Source organism: Fukomys damarensis, unplaced genomic scaffold (assembly GCF_012274545.1).
Source record: "Fukomys damarensis isolate Sample0158 unplaced genomic scaffold, DMR_v1.0_HiC HiC_scaffold_4, whole genome shotgun sequence".
Taxonomy (NCBI): Eukaryota; Metazoa; Chordata; class Mammalia; order Rodentia; family Bathyergidae; genus Fukomys; species Fukomys damarensis.
The window spans coordinates 66702223-66723323 of NW_022900916.1; the positions used below are offsets into that span (position 1 = coordinate 66702223).

General features: G+C 34.5%; 1 protein-coding gene and 1 pseudogene across 1 annotated transcript in view; both read right to left on the reverse strand.

The window, feature by feature from the left end:
* Positions 1-8047, reverse strand: part of LOC109118318 — a 12557-nt pseudogene extending 4510 nt beyond the window's left edge.
* Rundc3b (RUN domain containing 3B) overlaps positions 1-21101 on the reverse strand; it is a 163990-nt gene that overhangs the window by 133238 nt on the left and 9651 nt on the right. Inside the window, exon 2 of the mRNA XM_010632934.2 lies at positions 15610-15725. Coding sequence (XP_010631236.1) covers positions 15610-15725 — 116 coding nt within the window. The remainder of the gene's footprint in view (positions 1-15609; positions 15726-21101) is intronic.

A 21101-nucleotide genomic window follows, 5' to 3' on the forward strand; every position in this document is an offset into this window, starting at 1 on the left:
CAAAATTTACTGATGTATCCCACCCACACATAACTTAGATGAATTTTACAAGGTTGTTTCTGACCACTTTCCTGCTAAATTTGTTTTCTTAAACTATCTGGCCTACTAATCCATAAAGTCACAGATGCCATTTTCAAAAATTAAATTGTAATTTCATTTGAAGCATTTTTATGTCTCTTACCTATATGAAGTCCTGATTACAACAGAATGGTTTACTCCTCTGTAGTATACCATGTTCAGTATACTTTTCTTATAACATGATTACACAACATAATTTGTCAATGTCCTCTTCCTGCCTTTCAAGACTATTTCATGTAAAAGCATGTATGTATATGTGTGAGAGTTTGTCGGGGGGAAGAAGTGTGACTGTGTAAAGCTTTTAATGAATGTTCAATTTTATCAAATGCTTGTTCACATATCTACATTATCCTGTTTTTTAAAGTATTTTCAGAAAATTAATCACGACTTTCAAATACTGAAACATTCTTGCATTTCAGACTTAATTTGTTAATACTGTATTGAGGCTTCTAGTATCTATTAGGGGTTCTGGTAAGTAGTTTCCTTTACATATATTTCCTGGATAGGAATGATTAGGATTACCAGTATATTTAATGGCTTGTTGCTACCAACAATAATAATACGTATGGATAGAGTTTGCTGGAAGGTTTTTAAGATATTAATTCAGCTTCCTCAGTAGATACAGGACTATTCAGATTAGTTATTTCTTCATAAGTTTTCTAACAATTTACTTTTCAAAAAATCAGTCCAATTCATCCTCATTGTCTTTATAAGAATTGTTAATAAAAGTATTCATATTATTCTGTAAATACAGGACCTATGGTGATATGTCTCTCATTTCTGATATTTGTCATTTGCAACCTTCCTTCTTGGTCAGTATAAGTAGATGTTTATAAATTTATCGATGTTTTTAAGTAATCAGCCTCTCATATCACTGATCATGTTTATTGTTTTTGTCTTAAATTCCATTGGTTTCTGCTTTTGTATTTATATTTCTTTCATTCTTTGCTTTGGTTCTAATTTGCTCTCCTTTCTTCAGTTTCCACATAAGTAAACTTTCAATGTTTTAAATTTCACCTAAGCATTGCTTTAACTGCATCCCATAAATTTTTATATGATGCATTTTAATTTTTCATTCATTTCTAAATACTTTATAGTTTTTCTTGAGAATTTCTCTTTGGTTAAGGGATTCTTTTAAAAGTGTTTTCTAAATTTGCAAATATTTTATAATTTTTCAGATATCTGTTCTTGATATTATTTGTTATGGGCAAAGAATATACTTTGAATAATTTCAATTCTTTCAAATTCATTAAGGTTTGTTAATGATCCAGAATAAGATCTATATTCTTGAATGTTCCATTTCCTTCAAAAAGAATATACATTCTGCTGTTAAGTATTTTAAAAATGTCAGTTAAGTCAGCTAGTTCCTAATGTTGTTCAGATATTTTATATTACTGATTTTCTAACTATCTCACTTTAATGATTATTACAAAAGGAGTGCTGAAGTTATCAAGTATAACTGTGGATTTTTCTAAGCCTCCTCTAAGCCAGTTCTATTGGCTTTTACTTTCTGAAGCTCTGTTGTAGCTGCATACATATTTAAGATGTTCTTTACCTGACAGATTGATCTGCTTCTTATATGTAAGTGTGCACCTTTGTCATCAATTTTTATAGTTCTACCATTTTTAACATTACCCAATCAAGCTTTCTTTCAATTAGTTGCTGTACAGAATATATTTCTCTACTTTAAGTTTAGCTTTATCAGTATAAAGAGATTTTCTTTGTATATTGTCATTTTTTACCTAACCAAATATTTCATGTAATTTTTTTTTTTTGTACCGGGGATTGAACTCGGGTCCTTGTGCTTGCAAGGCAGGCAGCAGCACCACTGAGCTAAATCCCCAGACCTCATGTAATTATTAAAATGGCTGGATTAACTGTTTTCTCTGTACCACTTTTATTTTCCTGCTTTTTATTGGATAATTTCAGTGTTTTTAGCAATCAATTTTGATCTATTTATAAGCCTTTGGAATAAATTTATTAGTATTTTTATAGTTACTGCTCTAAGGATTACAATAAAATGCATTTAAAGTAAAATATTTAATTATGTAGGTTCCTTTACTTTCTATCCTTTATCATTTTCATTACACATAGGTCTGTACCTTTGACCAGTAATTGTCCTTTTTTCTTACTGCACAGATGTAGGTAATCAATATTTTACTGTTACTAGGAGTTTGACTTTTAAAAAATATATATGGTTTAACATATAAATGAAATCGTGTAGTATTGTCTTTCTGTATCTGGCTTATTTAACTCAGCTCTTTCTCCATGTTCACCCAGGTTATTGCAAATGGCAGGATTTCCTGGTATGTTGAAGGAGAAGAGTGTTCCGTGTGCACATGTACCACAGTTTCTGTTTTCGTCCATTGCCAATAGATATTCAATAAATATGGAAGTGAAAATATCTCTGATAATCTCTGAAATATTTAGCTGTATACTCAGATTAGGAATCTCTGGTTCATGTTGCGGTTCTATTTTTAATTGAGAAACCTCCCTGTTGTTTTCCATAATGGCTATACCAATATACATTTCCCAAACATTGTGCAAGGGTCCCCTTTCCTCCACATCTTCACCAATATGCATTATCTTTTGACTTCTTGCTTACATCTACCCTAACAGGAATGAAGTGATATCTCATTATGTTTTTGATTTTCCATTTTCTTAATGATTACTGTTCCTTAGCACTTTTTCATATACTTGGTATCTGCAGGCCCCCTTTGGGAAAGTATCTGTTCAAGTCCTTTGCCCATTTTTAAATTAGGCTTTTGCTGGTTAGTTTGTTGGTTTTGTATTAAGTAGTATGTGCTAGGACATAAGCAACCAACCTATGCTAAGTGTGCCACAGCAGTCATGCAGAGACCTGTCTGAATGTAGGCCAAGTCACCCCAGCATCATCCCAGCAGCTGAGCATCTGATAACACACACATGGGGCAGTGCTGGCCCTCTGTGATAAGTAAGTGGGTTTTGGGTTGCAGTTTGGGTATTTGCTCTCTAAAAAGTTTGCCATCACTGTCATAGGATATTAGCCTCTTATTTGATATGTGGTCTGTAAATATTTTTTCTATCCTTAGATTCTCTTTTCAGCTTGTTGACTTTCTTTGCTGTGCAGAAACATCTTACCTTTATGAAGTTTAACTTGTTCTGTATTTGTTTTGTTTTAGGTGCTTTTAGTGTCATATCTAAAAACAGTAATTGCTGAGATGAATGTCAAGGAACTTTCCCTGTTTTCATCTAGTGGCTTTAGTTTTGGGTCTTAAAGAGTCTCACTGTTCTGAACTGTATTTTTCTCATAGCTAAAGATGCTGAACATTTTTTCATACATTAGCCATTTATACTTTTAAGAACTGTCTATTCATTTCAATTGCCAATTTTTGACTGGATCTTTTTATTCTGAGGAGTCTAATGTTTTAAGTTCTTTTTATAGCCAAGATATTAGTTCTGTGGCCAAGGAGTAAGTGGCAAAAAATATTTTCCCATTCTGTAGGTTGCCTGTTCATGCTTAGGTTGTTTCCTTCACTGTGCAGAAGCTTTTACATTTGAAATATTTCCATTTGTTGATTGCTGGTGTTCTGTCATGTCCATTTGGGGCTCTATTCAGTAAGCACTTGCCTATGCCTATGCCTTCAAAAGTTTTGCCTATTTTATCTTCCAGTAGACTCAGTGTTTCTGTTTTTATATCTAAGTCTTGGACCCATGATGATTTATTTTTTGTACAGGGTGAAAGACATGGATCTAGATTCACTCTTTCATACTCTTCTGCATTTTCAAAGCACCATTAATTAAAGAGGCTATCTTTTCTCCAGCATACATTTTTGGTCTCTATGTCAAAGAGTAGATAGCTGAATGTGCCTGAGGTTGTTTCTGCATCCTCTGTTATGTTTTATTGATCCACATATCTGTTTCTGTAGCAGAACCATGCTGTTTTTACTACAATAGCTTTTTTATAAAGTCATATTTGGTGGGAGCTTTTTTTATTGGTTACAAAACCTAAGCCCATATACAAAATTAGGAACATGTTTAGATACCTCTTTTGAAAGAATTTGTCTTTTTTAACAGAATTTTAAAAAAGAAACATAATGCAATTTTTAATCACTTTTGAAAATTTATAAGTGCAGCAATATACTTAGTTTATCGGTGAAACAATGCAATTCCATTTAAAAAGTAAGACCCTTAAAAAATTGAATCAAGCAAATGCATAGATATATCTGCACTACTAAATACTAATGTTCATTTAAATGTTAGTTTGCACTTAAAACATCAGAGGAAGTAGGAATCATCACAGTACGGGCTCAATTTTAATCTGAATGCTTGCAAAAGTTAAAAAGTAACTTCCAGTTAAGAATACAGAGTTTGGAAGAAATTAAACCAAATGGTGAGCAATTCTAAAAGTGTTTTACCAAAGTTCATGATCTTAATTTGCTTTGTTATTCTGTTAGTGACTACCACACAGTCACAAAAATTAGACCATAGTGCCTAACAAGGTGCAGTTACCATATGAACTTTTAACACAAAATTTAGATAAAGAAAAATGGCAGGATGAACTTCAACTCAATTTTATGTGCACAAGACTTGAAAACTCTATGCCACCTTAAAGAGGGATTGATTTTCAAGTTTATGAAACCTATAAATAATCAGAGGCCAAACCACTATTTTAAAACATCTTCTAGCAAGTACAAATCTTGCAGTTTAAGCATATGCTTCTATCCACTTCAGATACAAGACAAAATTCACTTTTTAAAGTGGCTCCATCTTGAAAGACACATATAGTCATAATGAATGGACACTTGCAGTGTGTTATCAGTGAAAATACTCCAGCTGATTCACAGTAGTTTTGTAATTTAATGTGAAATCCTTGACTGTAATACCTCCTGCTCTGTTCTTGTTGCCCAGATCACTTTCGCAATCCTAGGTCCCTCCTTGTTCCACATAAACTTTGGGATTTTTTTTCTAGCTATTGTTTTTTCTACCTATGTGAATACTGAAGGCACTGCATTAGATCTATGTATGTATATGGCCATTTTGACAATAATGATTCTGCCTATAAGGGATTTTTTTATATCCTCCTCAAACTCTCTTTTCAGCATACCCTACTTTTCATTACAAAGGTCTTTCATTTTCTTTATTAGATCTATTAAGTACTTAATTTTTTTGAAACTACTGTGAATGGGGTTGTTTTCCTAATTTCTTTCTTGGTGGTTTTATTATAGATGTATAAGAATGATATTGTATTTTGTCTGCTTATTTTTTATCCTGCTACTTTGATGATTAGTTCTAGGAGTATTTAGGTAGAATTTTTGGGGTCTTCTTTGTAAAAGATCATGCCATTTGCAAATAAGGACAGTTTGACTTCTTTTCCTTTGCATATCTATTTTATTCCTTTCTCTTCCCTGATTGCTCTAAAATGTTTTCCTCATTGAGTTTATTGGTACATTTAGGTACACAGTACAGTTACATTCATTATTTGGGATCTTGTACCTTTACATGACAGGTCTTGGTTCTCATGTTTCCCCCTTGTCCCTACCCTCCCTTCACCCCCTCTTCCCCTCTCCATTTACACTTTATTTCCATTTTTTCATTTTCTCCTATTTTTTTCTTTGCTCTGTCTAAAGTTTTGAGTACTGTATTGAACAGGTGTGGTGAGAACAGATGCCCTTGGTACTGAGATTTCAAAAAAATGCTATCAGTTATTCCCTATTTAATGTGATGTTGGCCAGGGATCTGTCATAAATGGCTTTTACCAGTTTAAAATATGATGCTTCTGTACTTATTTTCTTCAGGGTTTTAATCATGAATGGATGTATTTCGTCAAAGGCTTTTTCCATGTCATCGATCATTTTATCCTTATTTCTATGTACGTGATATATTACATTTATAGATTTACATATGTTGAGCCATCATGGCATCCCCAGGATGAAACCAATTTGGTCATGATGTATTATCTTTTTCATGATTTGTTGCATTCTTATTGCTGTTGAGGATATTTGCATGTAGGTTTATTAAGGAACATGGCCATCTTTTCCAGAATCATGGAACAAATTAAGTTTGTGAACTGAGATACTGCTATCTTTTACAATCTTGCTCACTTGGGGAAAAAAATCACTACTGTGTAGATCTCTTTGGTTGGAGTCTTTTTGTCCTTGTGTTTGGTTACGTTTTTGTGCTTATACCGCCCTATTGCCTTAGCATATTTCAGAGTCTTAGTGTCCACTTTCTTCTGGGGGCATGATTTCCAGCACCACACAGAGAAGGGAAAACAAACTACAGTCATCTTGACAGCATAAAGACAAACTAGACATTGATATACAGCAGAAACCTACTTATTCAAAGCAACAACTCCATCACCACTATACTAGCAAAGAAATGAGCAATAATAGAGTCAAAATCATACTAGATATTGACATTTCACAAGAACCAATAAAAGCTACTTTACTATCCTCAAGAGCAGAAAAGAGATCTAACATAATGGTATAGAAAGGCAGACCTAATACTGACATACAGGAGATGTCTACTAAATGCAACAACTTTACCATCATTAATAGAAAATAATTTAGCAAGAATGGCAGAGCATCAAGTAAATATCTAAAAATTAATAAAGCTTAATGGTAGTAACAAAAATGGTAGGGTTGTGGAAAGTGAAAAAAATGAAAGAAAACCTGAAAGAAAAAAAAAGGAAGGGTGAAGGGGGAGGGCAGGGACAAAGGGAAAAAATGAGAACCAAGACCTGTCCTGTAAAGGTAGAAGATCCCAGTAATGAATGTAGCTGTACTGTATACCTAGAATGTACCAATAAACTCAATACAAACCAAAAAAGGAAGATGAGGAGAGAAAAGTGAGCTAAAGAATCCAATTAAAGAATAAAATAATTTAATAGAATTAGGTAAAAGAAAATGCAGACAAGAAAAAGAATAGGAAACAAGAAATAAATCAAAAGGCAAAAGAAAGAGAAAAAAGAAAAAATAACAAAAAGAGAAATGAGGCCAAAAATTGCCTCTGAGTAGGTGACTTCTTTCTCAGACCTCCAGGATTGGATTCCACTGGATGGGGGGAGGGACAGTGAGTCACAACTAGGGCCTAATAGGCTTCTAAACCCCTTTTTTGGTTTGTGAATGCTGAGACCTGCCCCATCTCTTCTGCTTGGCAGGATCAATGCTGTGTTATCTATCCTAGGGTTGTATTCACTCCAGTAGCTTACAGTGTTTGTGCCCCTTTTGAGGCTCCAAGCTACTGCTGTCTTCACCTACCTTTAGGTCCTGTGGGCTTGTGAGGTACCTTTCCTGCTCCAGAAGCCCTTCTGTTGTACATTTATGAAAGTGGCAATCATCCAAGCTGAGGCATATCCCTCATCACACTGGCATTTGAGGAAGCAAATAGCTCACCAAGTTCAGGGCTGATAGGATGCCATGAGATGAGGAAGGCAGGGAGGGTGGTCAAGCGTCCCAAATGGACTTCATGCCAGCTCTTTCAGACCCAATTTCCTCCAAAAATCACATATAACCAAGTCTTGCTTCTCACTAGAGACAGCAGGACCACCGTGTCCTTCTCAGTTTGAGCTTGCTGTTGCTTAAACTTCTCGGGGGTTGGATAACTACCCCCACCCTGTCTCTTGTGGCCATCTCCCAACCAGTCATTGTGGTAGGGTGCCAGAAAACCTGAAGTACAGTTGTTCTGTGACTTTTGATTTCTGCAGTAGCTCAGTCTTAATACATCCCTTCTCAAAATGGTTCCAAATTAATCACTCCCAAATATGGCAGGAGCTACAATGGATTTCTAGCCTGTTACGTAAAAAGAGTTAACTGTATTTTCAGATTACAATAACCATGGGCTCTTCTTGGAGCTAGTACTGCCAGTCTGGTGTCTCTCTGGGGCTGCTGACCCTCTGAACTTACCTTGTAACTTCACAGACTCCCCCTCCAAGAGCCAAGGTTACTGTTTCAGACTGCTTTGTTCTTCTTCTTTTCATTGTCTTCATTTCTCCAACTTCTCTGTGATTTAGTTTTCTGTCAGCTCTTTCTTGATTTCTGGAGCTCTTTTTCTCTCTTCATTAAATGGTTGTTTTCTCAATGTGTCAACTCCAGGTTCTGAAAGGCTAGGATATGCTTCTGGACTTTACTTCACCATCTTCCCACCCATGGTTTCTCTGGCTACTTTCAACAGTTTTTCTTGTCTTTAAGTTTGACAAGTTTAATTATGTGTCTAGGCAAAGATTTCCTTGGTCTGTTTCCTGTGGTGTTTGCTCAAATTTCTTGAATCTGTGTGTTTCTTTTGTCAAGTTTGGGAAGTTTTCCATCATTATTTCTTTGAGTTTCTTTTTCCTCTCCTTCAAGAACTCTGACAAGTCATCTTTTGTTATCTCAGGTCCTTGAAGCTCTACTGGTTTTAAGTCTGATTTTTCTGTTGTTCAGATAAGAAATTTTCTTTATTCTCTCTCCTAGCTCACTAATTCTGTGCCTATTTTCCTTTTGGGACTACTTACTGAGCTTTCTATTTTATATTTTTGTAGCATTAAACTTTCTGCTGATTCCTCTTTACAACTTCTATTTCTTTGCTGGGGTTTTGTATGTTTTCATTTGTTTCCAGAATGTTCATAATTGCTCTTTGAAGCATTTTAATCATGGCTGTTTTATTTTTCTCATTTATTCTATCATCTCTTATGTGTTCACATCTCAGAGTTTCTTGGTTCTTGTTATGATAAATGAATTTCAGGTGAAGTCTGGAAATGCTTATATAATGAGACTCTGGATCTTATTTAAGCTTTCTGCTTTAGTTGGCTTTTTATAATACTGCTCCAGCATGAAAACAGGGGTCAAGGGCAGGGAAAGTACCACTTCAAAATGGCCAAGTGGAGAGCGAAGTCCAAGTTTCCCAAATGGTCTCAAATGACCCAATGGAGATTCCTCATTACTGCTGGGTGGGAATCCAAGCTTCCCCTGTGGTCTCCATTGACACTGCACTAGGGATGGCCTCCCAACTGTTGAGTGACAATATAAAACTCTCTACTAGGTCCTTATGACATCACTCCAATTGTCAGGTTAATGGCACCTGATTACTGCTAGGTCAGATGGAAGCCTATGCTACCCCAAATGGTGCCCATCAATATGGGGGGCTGGGTCATGATCAGCCATGAAGGAAGAAGGCCTAGATCCCTGTTTTGTTCCATCTAATTCCACCTTAACTGTAGTAATGGGACACTTATTATAGCATTATGAGGATGGAATTCTGAGTTCCCCAGGTAGCTTTTCCTACAGTGGGTGGTGTCGTAGCTTTTCTGCACTTTGTGACTAAGGTACAACAGACACTGTCTAAATGTTTTTTATCTTGCTAGGCTGTACTTTTCCTGATCTTTGGCTATGGAGAACAGCTTCTTTCATGAGTTCTGTTTTCTGTGCCTGTTGATGTTACAGGTTCCTGTCTCTTCCAGAACCCAGTCTGGGATGGCTGAGGCAAAAAGAAAATCCAGAAATCCTACACCAGATCATTCCTAAGGACTGTAGTAGTCTTTGTTCTCTTTCAGAGTCTTCTCATGTTTGTTTTATATATAATGTCCAACATCTTTGGTTTTTCTTAGTGGGAGAATTAGGGGAAAGTATGTCAACTTTCTCCTCCCAGAAGCAGAACTCCTCCTAAATTGCATATATTCCCTCATTTGATAGAATGATAGAAGTTGTATGGGCACAGATTGTTTTATTCATAATGTATGCTCAAAACTGCCAACAGTATATGATATATTAGGCACTCAATAAATGTAGTTAAGGGCCAGGGATTTGGCTCAGTGGTGTCACTACCTGCCTCGCAAGTGGAAGGTCTCAAGTTCAATCCCTGGTAGCAAAATGAATGAATGAATGAATGAACGAATGAATAAATGTAATTAAATACATGTACTTATAGTTGACTCATTACATTACAGTTTTTGATGAGTGAGTAAAAATTTTAGCTCAGTGATAGATGAATAACACTACAAGAAAGTGACAAATCATGATACAATTGATGAATATTTTTAAAAGACTGCTTTTTCAATATAAATTACAACAAAGTATCAGGCTTTTTGAAGTTATCAATTTAACTTTGACTAAAACCAACTGTTTTAGAAAGTTACTCTCCTTTTCTACCTAACTGCTCTTCATTTCCCTGTTTTCATTCTCTTTTTCTGTTCATTTTGTTCCATCTTGTTTTCCTCAATGACAAAACCAACCTTGCTTTCTCTTTTGTTAAACACCTTTTTCCTTTCCTTTTAAGCATCTTTGTGCAATGGCCACAACCAGAATGGAATATTGGCATCACTCTCATCTTCAGTGCCCTCCCATCTGCTAACCAACTGCTAAGATTTCTTAATTCTACCAATCCATACATACTGTCTACTGTCACTGGTTTGTTTCTTTTTCTTTCTTTTTTGGGAATAAGACAAGCTGTAGATAAAATTTTTAAAAGCCTTGAGCTTGTACTAGGCCTCACCAAACATAGTATATAGGAATCAAAACAAATCAACGTGTAGTCTTAAATTCTGAGTACTATACAATTTCATTGATGTGAAGCATTTTACACAGTCCTGAGTACCAGGCTTTAAGACAAATCAGTGATAAACCAGAATAATAACTAAGACTGTGGTAGATCCAGATGATATAAGGAACTAGGGATATCTAAATGGGGAGAGAAAAAAGAATTGAAGGAAAGGGTTATATAATAGCAATCTGTTTTCATATTTGAAAAATGTAGCAGCTAAAGATCAAAGCACAATAAGATAAGTCGGCTTCACAGAACTAAGAATTTTCTAACAATCTGAACTGTCCAAAAAAGTGATGGACTTCTTTACTAAATTCCCACAAATCATAAGTATTAAAATAAAAGGATTTATTTCCCCAAGTTAGAAATATTGTTGAGTAGATTCAGTAGGAGACAGAGCAGAACAGGGTACTGCTTTCTAATATGTGATTCTTGACACTATGGAACCTCAAGTCTTGCTATAGAGTTGTGGGGTGTGGTGGGGGTAGGATGGAACCATTGCTGAGCAGGCAAAACGCCTAACTTATCAACTCTAGCTTCAACAAAGTGTGCCATTTATATATCCAGTTTCTAATGCAGGGGCATGGTTGAGAAATGTGGGGATCAAATAAAGAGAAGCAGTATGCCTTAGAATAAAGTTCAAAAATTACTGAACAAGCTGACCTAAGGTCTCTTTCATTTTTAATATTCTGTGATTAATTCCTATTATCTTTTTTTTCCATTAAGTTTACTGGTACATTTTAGGCATAGAATACAGTTACACTCATCGTTAGGAACCTGTACCTTTACATGATGTACCTTCTTATTTTTTACCCATTCCCCTGCCCTCCTTCAACCCTTCCACCCTTCTCTATTTACAAAGACTATGTTTCCCTTTTTTTCTTTTCTCATATTTATCCCATTCCCTTCTTTCCCTTCCCCTATCCCTCTAACTTCCTCTGCCCCATTGAACCTTTTCTTCCTATTTCACATTATCTATCATACATTTTGATTCTTATTTGTACTTTCAGTTTATCATACCAGAGAAACTATTTGATATTTACATGTGTCCTATTTATTTCACTTAAGAGTATGGCCTCAATGTGTATCCATTTAGCTATAAATGAGTCTAGTTTCTCACTCTTTATGGCTGAGTACTACTCCATTTTATTAAAAAATCCCATCTTCTTTATCTAGTCTAGTTGATGGGCAATAGGGCTGTTTCCAAGCTTTAGCTATTACAAGTGCTGCTATAAACATGAGTATGGATATATCACTGTGGTATAATTATTTTAATTATTTTGGGACGATATCTCTCAGAGTAATAAATGGGTCAAATGGGTTTTTTGAGGTATCTCCATACTGATTTCCACAGTGGTTGCACCAGTCTATACTTCTACCAACAATGGAGAAGGGTTGCTTTTCCCCCACAACCTGCCAGCATTTGTTGTTGGTTGATTTCTTGATAGCAGCCATTCTTTCTTGGGTGAGGGGGAATATCATCATTGTTTTCATTTGCATCTCTCCAATGACCAGAGATGGTGAACATTTTTTCATGTTTTATTTGCTGCTTTTTAATTCTTTGTCTGAGAAATGTGTGTTCATTTCAGATGCCCACTTTTTAACTGGGTCTTTATATATTTAGCATCTGATTTTTTAAAAGTTCTTTAAATATTCTAGATAGTAGTCCTTTGTCTGAGCAAGGGCTAATAAAAATTTTTCCCACATTGTAGGTTGTCTTTTAGCTCTGTTGGTGGTTTCTCTTGCAGCACAGAAGCTTTTCAATAAGGTAAGATCCCAGTTCTTGGTTCTTTGTGCTAGTTCCTGTGCTACTGAGGTTTTGTTCATAAAGTCTTTTCCTATGCCAATATCCTCAATAGTTCTACTTACCTTATCTTCCAGAAAGTTCAGAGTTTCTGTTTTAATATTTAGATATTTAACATACTTTGAAGTTGGTTTAGTGCATGGTGAAAGACACAGGTCTAGTTTTAATCTTTGGCAGGTTGAAATCCAGTTTTTCTAACACCATTTATTAAAGAGGCTATGTTTCCTCCAGAATTCCTATAATCTTATTGAGGAATTATTGCAAGTAAAATTAATGTCTATGGTTTTAAAATCCTCCTCTTCTTCAATAATGGGCCTTTTAGAGGGAATTATCTAGGTAATCTTGTCAGTACTTCACTTTACTTGTGTCAGCACAGTACATATTATGTCAGAGGGAGATTTGATATTTCTCTGAAAAAATTTAGTGTTCAAATCAAATGCCCTTTACTTCAAAAATAAGCAGCAGTTGGAGAAAAAAATAAATCTCACAATCTCATGAAGTTATACATTTTAGATCTGTACTTCTATGAAGAAAAACATTTGAAATTAATTTATGTATACTTAATTTTAAGTGGACATAGTGTATTATCAAAATAATTATATAACTTAACCAAAAGTAAAACAAATGTGTTTTGTATTAGAATACTAAAAATGGAAAATAATACATGAAAATTTCAGACATGTGTCTTTAAAGTACTCATCTCAAAAGTTATATAGCATTTCATGGTTCCTATCTGAGCCAATCACAATGACTACAAGTCAATTTATAGGAAGTTTTAAAAAAATCATATTTTGAATTACTGATCTTACCTACCTTAAAAAATCTACACAAACCTTACTGTATTTGCTTTCTTGCTATCTTAATCACATTAGTAGAAATTTTATGTATAACTCAACTAGGAACTGTGTTTTCATTTAGTATGCCTCAGAAGTAGTATTAATAGATTTGATTGTTTAGAAGTAATTCTGAAGGTTCACAATCTATATTTTGGTAAGGCACAACAGAAGATGGCAGTCCAGTGTGTAGATTGAGTCCACTATCACCACAGCAGTCTGGCCGATCTCTGAGTGTAGGAATCTCAGCATGGCCTGCCTGCCTTTCTTCCTTTCTCCCCCCCCCTCCACTCTCTTTTGGTACTAGGGATCAAGCTAAGGACCCAGTGGCAGGCACAGCACCACTGAGGTACATCCCTGGCCCACTGTTTTTTTTCTATTGATAGTGTTTTTAATGTATTTTGTGATGATGCTAAGTGGTATACCAAACCAAGGAAACCTTAAGATAAAATGCTCGTTAACACTATGATACAGGAGCTGGGCGTGGTGGCGCACACCTGTAATCCCAGCACTCGGGAAGCTGAGGCAGGAGGATCATTGCAAGTTTGAGACCAGCCTGGGCTACATAGTGAGTCCCAGGTCAGTCTCAACTACATAGTGAGACCCTGTTTCAAAAAACCAAAAAAACCAAAAAACAACCCACTAAGATACAATAATAGTATATCTTATGTGGTTTTTGTCAGTTATTATTTATAAATTTATGTATAAAAATTTTAAATATGGGCCAGGGATTTAGCTCAGTGGTGCTACCCCCTGCCTCTCAAATGCAAGGTTCCAAATTTGATCCCTGGTACAAAAAAATTTTTTTTTAAATATGATCATCGCACAATACAGTAACCTTAACAATATTTCAAAATGCTTTCCTATATTTGCTCTTAAGAAAGCATATAAATTTTCTTACAGAAAGTAACGTATTGATGGCAGAAAAATGAGTAAACATGGGACAACAAAAAGGAGAAAAAAAATCCTTGCAAAAGCAAAATAATTTAACAGCAGAGATTTTAAGGACTCCATTTTAATTGCAAAATGTTGATTTAATTTATATTTTTTCTTCCATGTAAATTTAACCCTTTCTTCTGGGCCCACAGGACTGCTCCAATGATTTCAACATTACATGAATCCTAGATGATGTCATTATCAAAAAATACAGAATAGAATTAACCTTCATATCACATTTGAGAAATTCTCATAAATCACATTACCAAAGCAGATTAGTATTACGAATTTAAAACTATACCTTTAAGATTGTAAATATATATAAAAACTTATGTGAAAATATACAATTATCAAGTTTTCTCTTAAAAACTAGATAACAGAATTAATGTGGTAAACTTACTGTTATAAAAACTTACACTATGTAATTCTTGATTTTTATAAACTCCATTTTATTTGTTTATTGCTTTTTTTTTTTTTTTTTTTTTTTTTCCAGGGGTTAATTTTTTTTTTTTTTTTTTTTTTTTTTTTTTTTTTTTTGTACCAGGGATCGAATTTGGGTTCTTGAGCTTGCGAGGCAGACAGTGGCACCACTGAGCTAAATCCTCAGCCCTGTTGCTGTTTTTTGAGACAAGGTCTTGCTGCATGGTTCACGCTGGCCTTATTCTCACTAGGTAGACCAGTCTGGCTTCAAACTCTCAGTGATCCTCCTGCCACAGCCTCCCAAAGGCTGGGATTACAGGTGTGTGCCACCATGCCCTGGCTCAATTACTTTTTAAAGAAATATAGTTTTACTTTTAAAAGTTTGAATTCAGAGAGAATGTAGCTTTCACATTCCCCTCTAAATTTTAAGAGATTTGTACTTATGATCTAAATATGTTCACTGATTTAAGAAAACCAAGGTCAAATATCTCTTTTATAGTCCCCTTTTAATCTACTTCCTGCTAAAAATATTTCAAAGATTCCTAATTTAAGAACATAGATGCTAATCAAACAAACTTATTGCCTGGGATGCTTCTTATATCCTAACTAAAATACTATCTAATAAGCTTTGAGATCAGCTATCATTTATTTTAAACATATAACTATTCATGGAAAGTGACGTTCTTGTATGTAGCAATGAATATTCTCAACATTTTTAATACATTCTAGAAATACAATAAATCAATAACAGAGATTCTTTTCTAGGGAGACAGGCACAAAGATTAGGCACTGTGATATCAGGTTCACATTTCTCAAGATGCACTGTGGCTACTATCTAGATCACACCAGGCTTTGGGAGGTGGGCGGGCAACCCACTTTCCAGTCCCCCTTCTGGCTTAGACAGAAGCTTTCTTTCTCTTAATACATTTTTCCTACTCTTAAAAAAAAATCTAGATCATACCAGACTGCATGGTTTCTAAAATTTCAAGTTTATTATAAAGAAAGATTTGAGGAGAATAAATAATACATTAATGTTGTTACCTTTTAGACGATGGCTTAGAATCTGTTCCAAAATAGCTGCAAAATTGTTAAATTCAGGAGAAGAATCATCAATTGTTTCAAAGCAAGACCGATCAATCAGGGTCTTCACAGAAAACCTAGGAAAAAAAATTATCGTTGCTGTTAGGCAGAGTTAATTCATTTACATAAGTATGAAAAATGGGAGGAAGGCAAGTTTGTGAAAGATACATTTTACAAGATTATATATTCTGAAAACTCTATTCAAGTCATTCCATAAATAGAAAAAAAATAAAGAAAATTTAGGCTTTTAAATTACATATTTGGTGTATATATTTCAGTCTGCATGTGTCTTCCTCAAATTTATATGTTGATGCCTAAAGCCCAGCAGAAAAGTATTAAGAGTGGGACTGTTTGAGAGGTTCTGAGGGCCCTTTAATTACTCTTTGTAGAAGAGACCCAAGGGAGCTTGCTTGTTTGCCTCTTCTGCTATGTAATGACACTCAGAAGGCACCACTATGCTGTGGAGCCCCTCAGCAGACACTCAATCTCCTGGCAACTTGATCCTGGTGTCTTCAAAACTGTGATCAATAAATATCTGCTGCTTATAAATTATCCTTGTTATAGCAGCCTCAAGGGACTAAGATATAACCTGTTGACCAAACTATGACTTTGCAATAGTTCTGCCCTCACAGCCATGAAAACTATAATCAAAATATGACCTAAATCATTAATTCTAAAATACTCAGGAGCCATAGTACGAAGGACAGTTCCCACTTTATGATGGTTTGACTCTGTTCTTTCAATTACATGAGCTATTCAATACTTTATAATAAAATAGGCTTTGGGCTAGGAATTTAGCTCAGTGGTTCCACCACCTGCCTCGCAAGTGCAAGGTCCCAAGTTCGATCCCTGGCACCTAAATAAATAAAATAGGCTTTGTGTTACATGATTTTACCCAAATGTGTTTTCTTAGCATTTTAGCATAGACTAGGCTAAACTACAATGTACAGTAGGTTAGGTGTATTAATTTTTTTTTGTACTTGCTATCGAACTCGGGACCTTGCTCTTGAGAGGCATCAATCAGACTGAGCTATAAATCCCTGGCCCTATTAAGTTCATTTCTGACTTATAATATTTTCAATTTAAAATTGTTTTATCAAGACATGACCTCATTTTGAGTTTAAAAGCATCTGTACTTGTATAAAATTTGAGGTTCAGATTCAAATAAATGCTTTAAGAGTTTTTAAGCACAGAAGAGAATAAAATAGGACATAAGCATTCATGGAGTATAAATCCAGTTTTTATGAAGTATAAATAGGAAAACTTGCAAATATGCAAAGAATGTTACATTTTAATTTATCTCTTTATTAGTACACGTTTGCAGTACATGCAGTTTATAATCATCTTGAGGAGTATGTACATGTACATAATAAAGCTTGGTTCTTTGTTTTTAATCCCCTGCCCTTTTGCTCTGTCTCCCTCCTTCCTTTCTCTAAATTGCCTTCCCCAACTTTCAGTCCTGTTGATATTATTAATCTTATCTCATGTTATATCTCTTATTAGAATATACTTTCTTTTTTCTGCCAAAAATCAATATATTATCCAAATCTCAGCTCAAATGCCAAATCTGCAATGAAAAGTTACCCTCTTGCATAGTCCTAGACAAACTAGCATTTTGTATCTCCCTCAAGAGAAAATTACAATTTAACTTACTGCTGTCATTTGTGTTTCGTATCTTTAAATGATCAGAATATAAGTTCCTACAGGACAGAAATAGGCCTTTTGTGTGTTGTATTTTTCTTGGCACCTAGGACAATGCCTTAAACATTGTACTCAGCAAGTACTTGTTCATGTATTTGAAAGCTTTCATGTTTCAAGAATAGCAAAGAAATGTTTAAACGTCAATATCATAGCAAAATAAAAGTTTGTGATTTTTAACATGCATAGATTTATATCACCATGAAATGCATGCTACAAAGCAGTTCTGTCTCCTTAAACAATTCTATTTTCCAATCTTTTTATATTTGTATCTTACAAAGGACTACAAATAAGTCCCCAAGATAAATGGTGGGGGATAAAGAGGAGATAACTGTGAGAGTTCATAGGTAATTAGACATGAAAATATGAAGAAGACAAAAGAATACAAACTCATATTTTAGGCTTAATAGTTGGAAATTAGGAAAGAAAATTTAAAAAGACAAATATAAAGGAAAATATACAGAGCTTTGTTTATATCTATTATTTACATCTTCAAAATTTAAAGGAAAATTTTAAATACAGGCAGTCTTTACTAACACAGTAGTGTAGGATCCTAAAAATTATTATGCAAACTGACACTATGTAAAGTGACCTTAATAACCCATAAAAAATTATCCAAGTTTGGTGGCACACACAAGTAATCCTAGCATGATTAGATTCTGAGGCAGGAAAATTCAGTTTGAACCTACCCTTGGCAACTTAGTGAGACCCTATCTCAAAATAAAATATGTTTAAAAGGGCTAGCGGGTTTAGTTCAATGTGAGGCCCTGGGGTTCAATCTATAATATGGCAAAAAATCTATGGAAAAAATATAATTGTTCTGTGATCCTTATAATTTTTTGTTAAAACATTAAAAATTATCTAACAGTCAAATGTCCAGGAAAATGAAAAACAGTAAAACAGGTAAGAACACTGTGATTTAGAATATTAGAAATATTTATGTAAAATGATTTACTTCTTTGTAAAAAATTTATCAAGAACAGCTTGAATGATGCTTATTTTATTCTTCTCTTTGTAAAATCTAAGGCATGAGAATAGTACTTTTGCCTTAGCAAATTTTCATATTCCTTTGTAAGCTTGGATCAGCTCCCAACATTTTGTCTTTCACTCTTTTGCAACCCTGTGGAATATCTTGGAGAGGTCCTATTTTCTAAAGTGTTTTGTTAGTATCGCTTTCTCTGGGGCATCTTCTTGCTTTCTATTGTAATTCCTTTCCTCATTTATATCAATAAATTAATGTCTGCTAAGTTCTTCCAGCTGCATATCTAGATTCTCTTGAACAATAGCAATATTAACATTCATATGAGCAACTACTTCTACAATTCCATTTATGTTTGATTCAATTTTTATTTTGAATTATTTCTTTTTTTCTGACTTTCACCTTTGAAAACTGGCTAATTCATTCCTTCAACTATCCAGTTCATAAAACATCATGTGGGTTCACCACCAGAAGACAAAATGGCAATACAATTGTAGGTTTTTTCCGTGTATGTGATAAAACAGATACAGTAACCAACCCCTACAGAGACTCTGAGAGGAGTGAAATGGTTAGTCATCCACCATGTGATACCTTTTATAGACATACTGATTTGGGAATTGAAGAGAGTAGTAAAACACATATTTTATCCAACAGTTAATATACAATGGTAATGCAAACTGGAATCATGTTACTGATGGACTAATATTATTTAACCCAACTGTGGTAATTAGAACACTTGAAGCACAGATATAGAACTGCACTGATCTATCACATATTAAATATATTTTATGAAAATATATCTTCCAAAAGAAAAAAAATAGCAAGAAGAGCATTGACATGTTAATATTGCTAATGTTGTATTTAATAGATGATAATTATACTATCTGCTTCAGAATTCAATTTATTCTAAAATTACATGGTATGTGGCTTCTGGAAAACACCACTATACCATTATTAGAGAAGAAGAACTTTAAAAAAATAAATAATGTTTTCAAATTGCTAAGATCACAATTCTGACCTTTCAAATGTCTGAAAAGGTCTGGATCCAAGAGCATATTGGAGAACCACTACCTGAAGACATCCTTTATATTTAACGAAATAATTCTTCTCTCACACAACTAGGATAGCATCAATTATATACTACCATGTATTCTTGAAGAGTTGAGAAAACAGTCACTCAAGTCATTTTTAGTCTTTCTTGGTTCAGATGAATAACCATCATTAAGAGAGACTGAGACAGATTAACATTCAACTATATATATAGTACTATGCATCTACAACAGCCAATGGAGCTCAATGGTGAAAGCTAGGAAATAACAATGATGAAGCTGGTTACTTATACCTGAAGGATTGTGATGCTAGATAAAACACATGAATAAATGAAAACAAAAAGAATATAAAGGGAAACCAGATTTTAAGAAGACTTGAAAGTATCTGTCTTGCATGAGAAAAATAATGCTAATCCTCAGATTTGGGGTTTTTTGTTTGTTTGTTTTGCAGTACCAGAGATCAAACTCAGTACCTTGTGCTTGCAAGCCAGCTGTGGGACCACTGAGCTAAATTCCTGGCCCTGGTTGTTTTGTTGTTTTGAGACAGGATCTCCCAGTGGTGGTGAACCTATAGCACACTGAGTTATTTTTCTTTTAAGACAGAAGATGTTAATGGATGAGTTGTTTTATCTAAACTAAAACCTCAGTACTCAGGTTTAATTGTAGTGTTGGCACTTTGTGATAAGTGGGTTTGGGGTTGTAGTTTGGGTATCTGTCTTTAAAAGGTTCACTGCCACTGCCTTCTATAGTTCAGGCTGGCCTTGAACTCACTATGTAGCCCAGGCTGGTCTCAAATTCGAAGAGATCCCAATCCCCCTGCCTCAGGCACCTGAGTGCTTGGATTATAGGTGTATACTACCACACCTGGCTTTATAATTGGTTTTATAATTACAAATAGTAAGGGAGATTTTAAAATCTCAAAAGTCAATATTAAAGTTGAAGATTTAGAGAATATTATTTTTCCTTCATATTCTAAGCACAGTCAAAGTTACTGGAGAAAATGGACACTAAAACGAAATTTGTCTAGATGATATATTTATAAAATATTTCCAAAACAATGCATTTTGAAAATTTATTTCTGTGAAATATAATTTCTTAAAGTAGATTACTTGGGGAATATATATAAAATTCATTCCACTTTCACCCTTATCAAATCTATTTTTTTACTCAAAGACCGGAAGAGATCAATTTTTATTCTTCCATATTAAATGTTAATTAGAAAAATTTTGTTCAGTAATCCCAGCACTCGGGAGGCTGAGGCAGGAGGATCGCTGAGTTTGAGACCAGCCTGGGCTACATAAGTGAGTTCCAGGTCAGTCTCAACTACATAGTGAGACCCTGTTTCAAAAAACCAAAAAAACAAAAAAACTACACACTTAAATATAGTACTATATATCAGAAAATACTTCAGATTGTTTATACAATCAGTTGGTTGGCAAAAATTAAAACTGGTGAGAAAGAGGAAACAGACTTCCATTTCTCACAAGAAAGATGGAATAGATAGTGACGGATCATACTCTCAGAGAGAACAACTAGAAAAATGGGGCTGGGGCAATGGTGTTACAGAAATTGTACGTTTGAAGATTGCAGAGAGTTACTGATACAATAAAAATTGGAGTGGCTAAGACTCCTGAGAAGGGTAAAGTTTTAAAAAGTGGGTTGAGTTTTTTTTTTTGCTGCTTTTATACAAGAATGTCTGCAAACTCTGAGTGCTAGAAGAGTCTGGT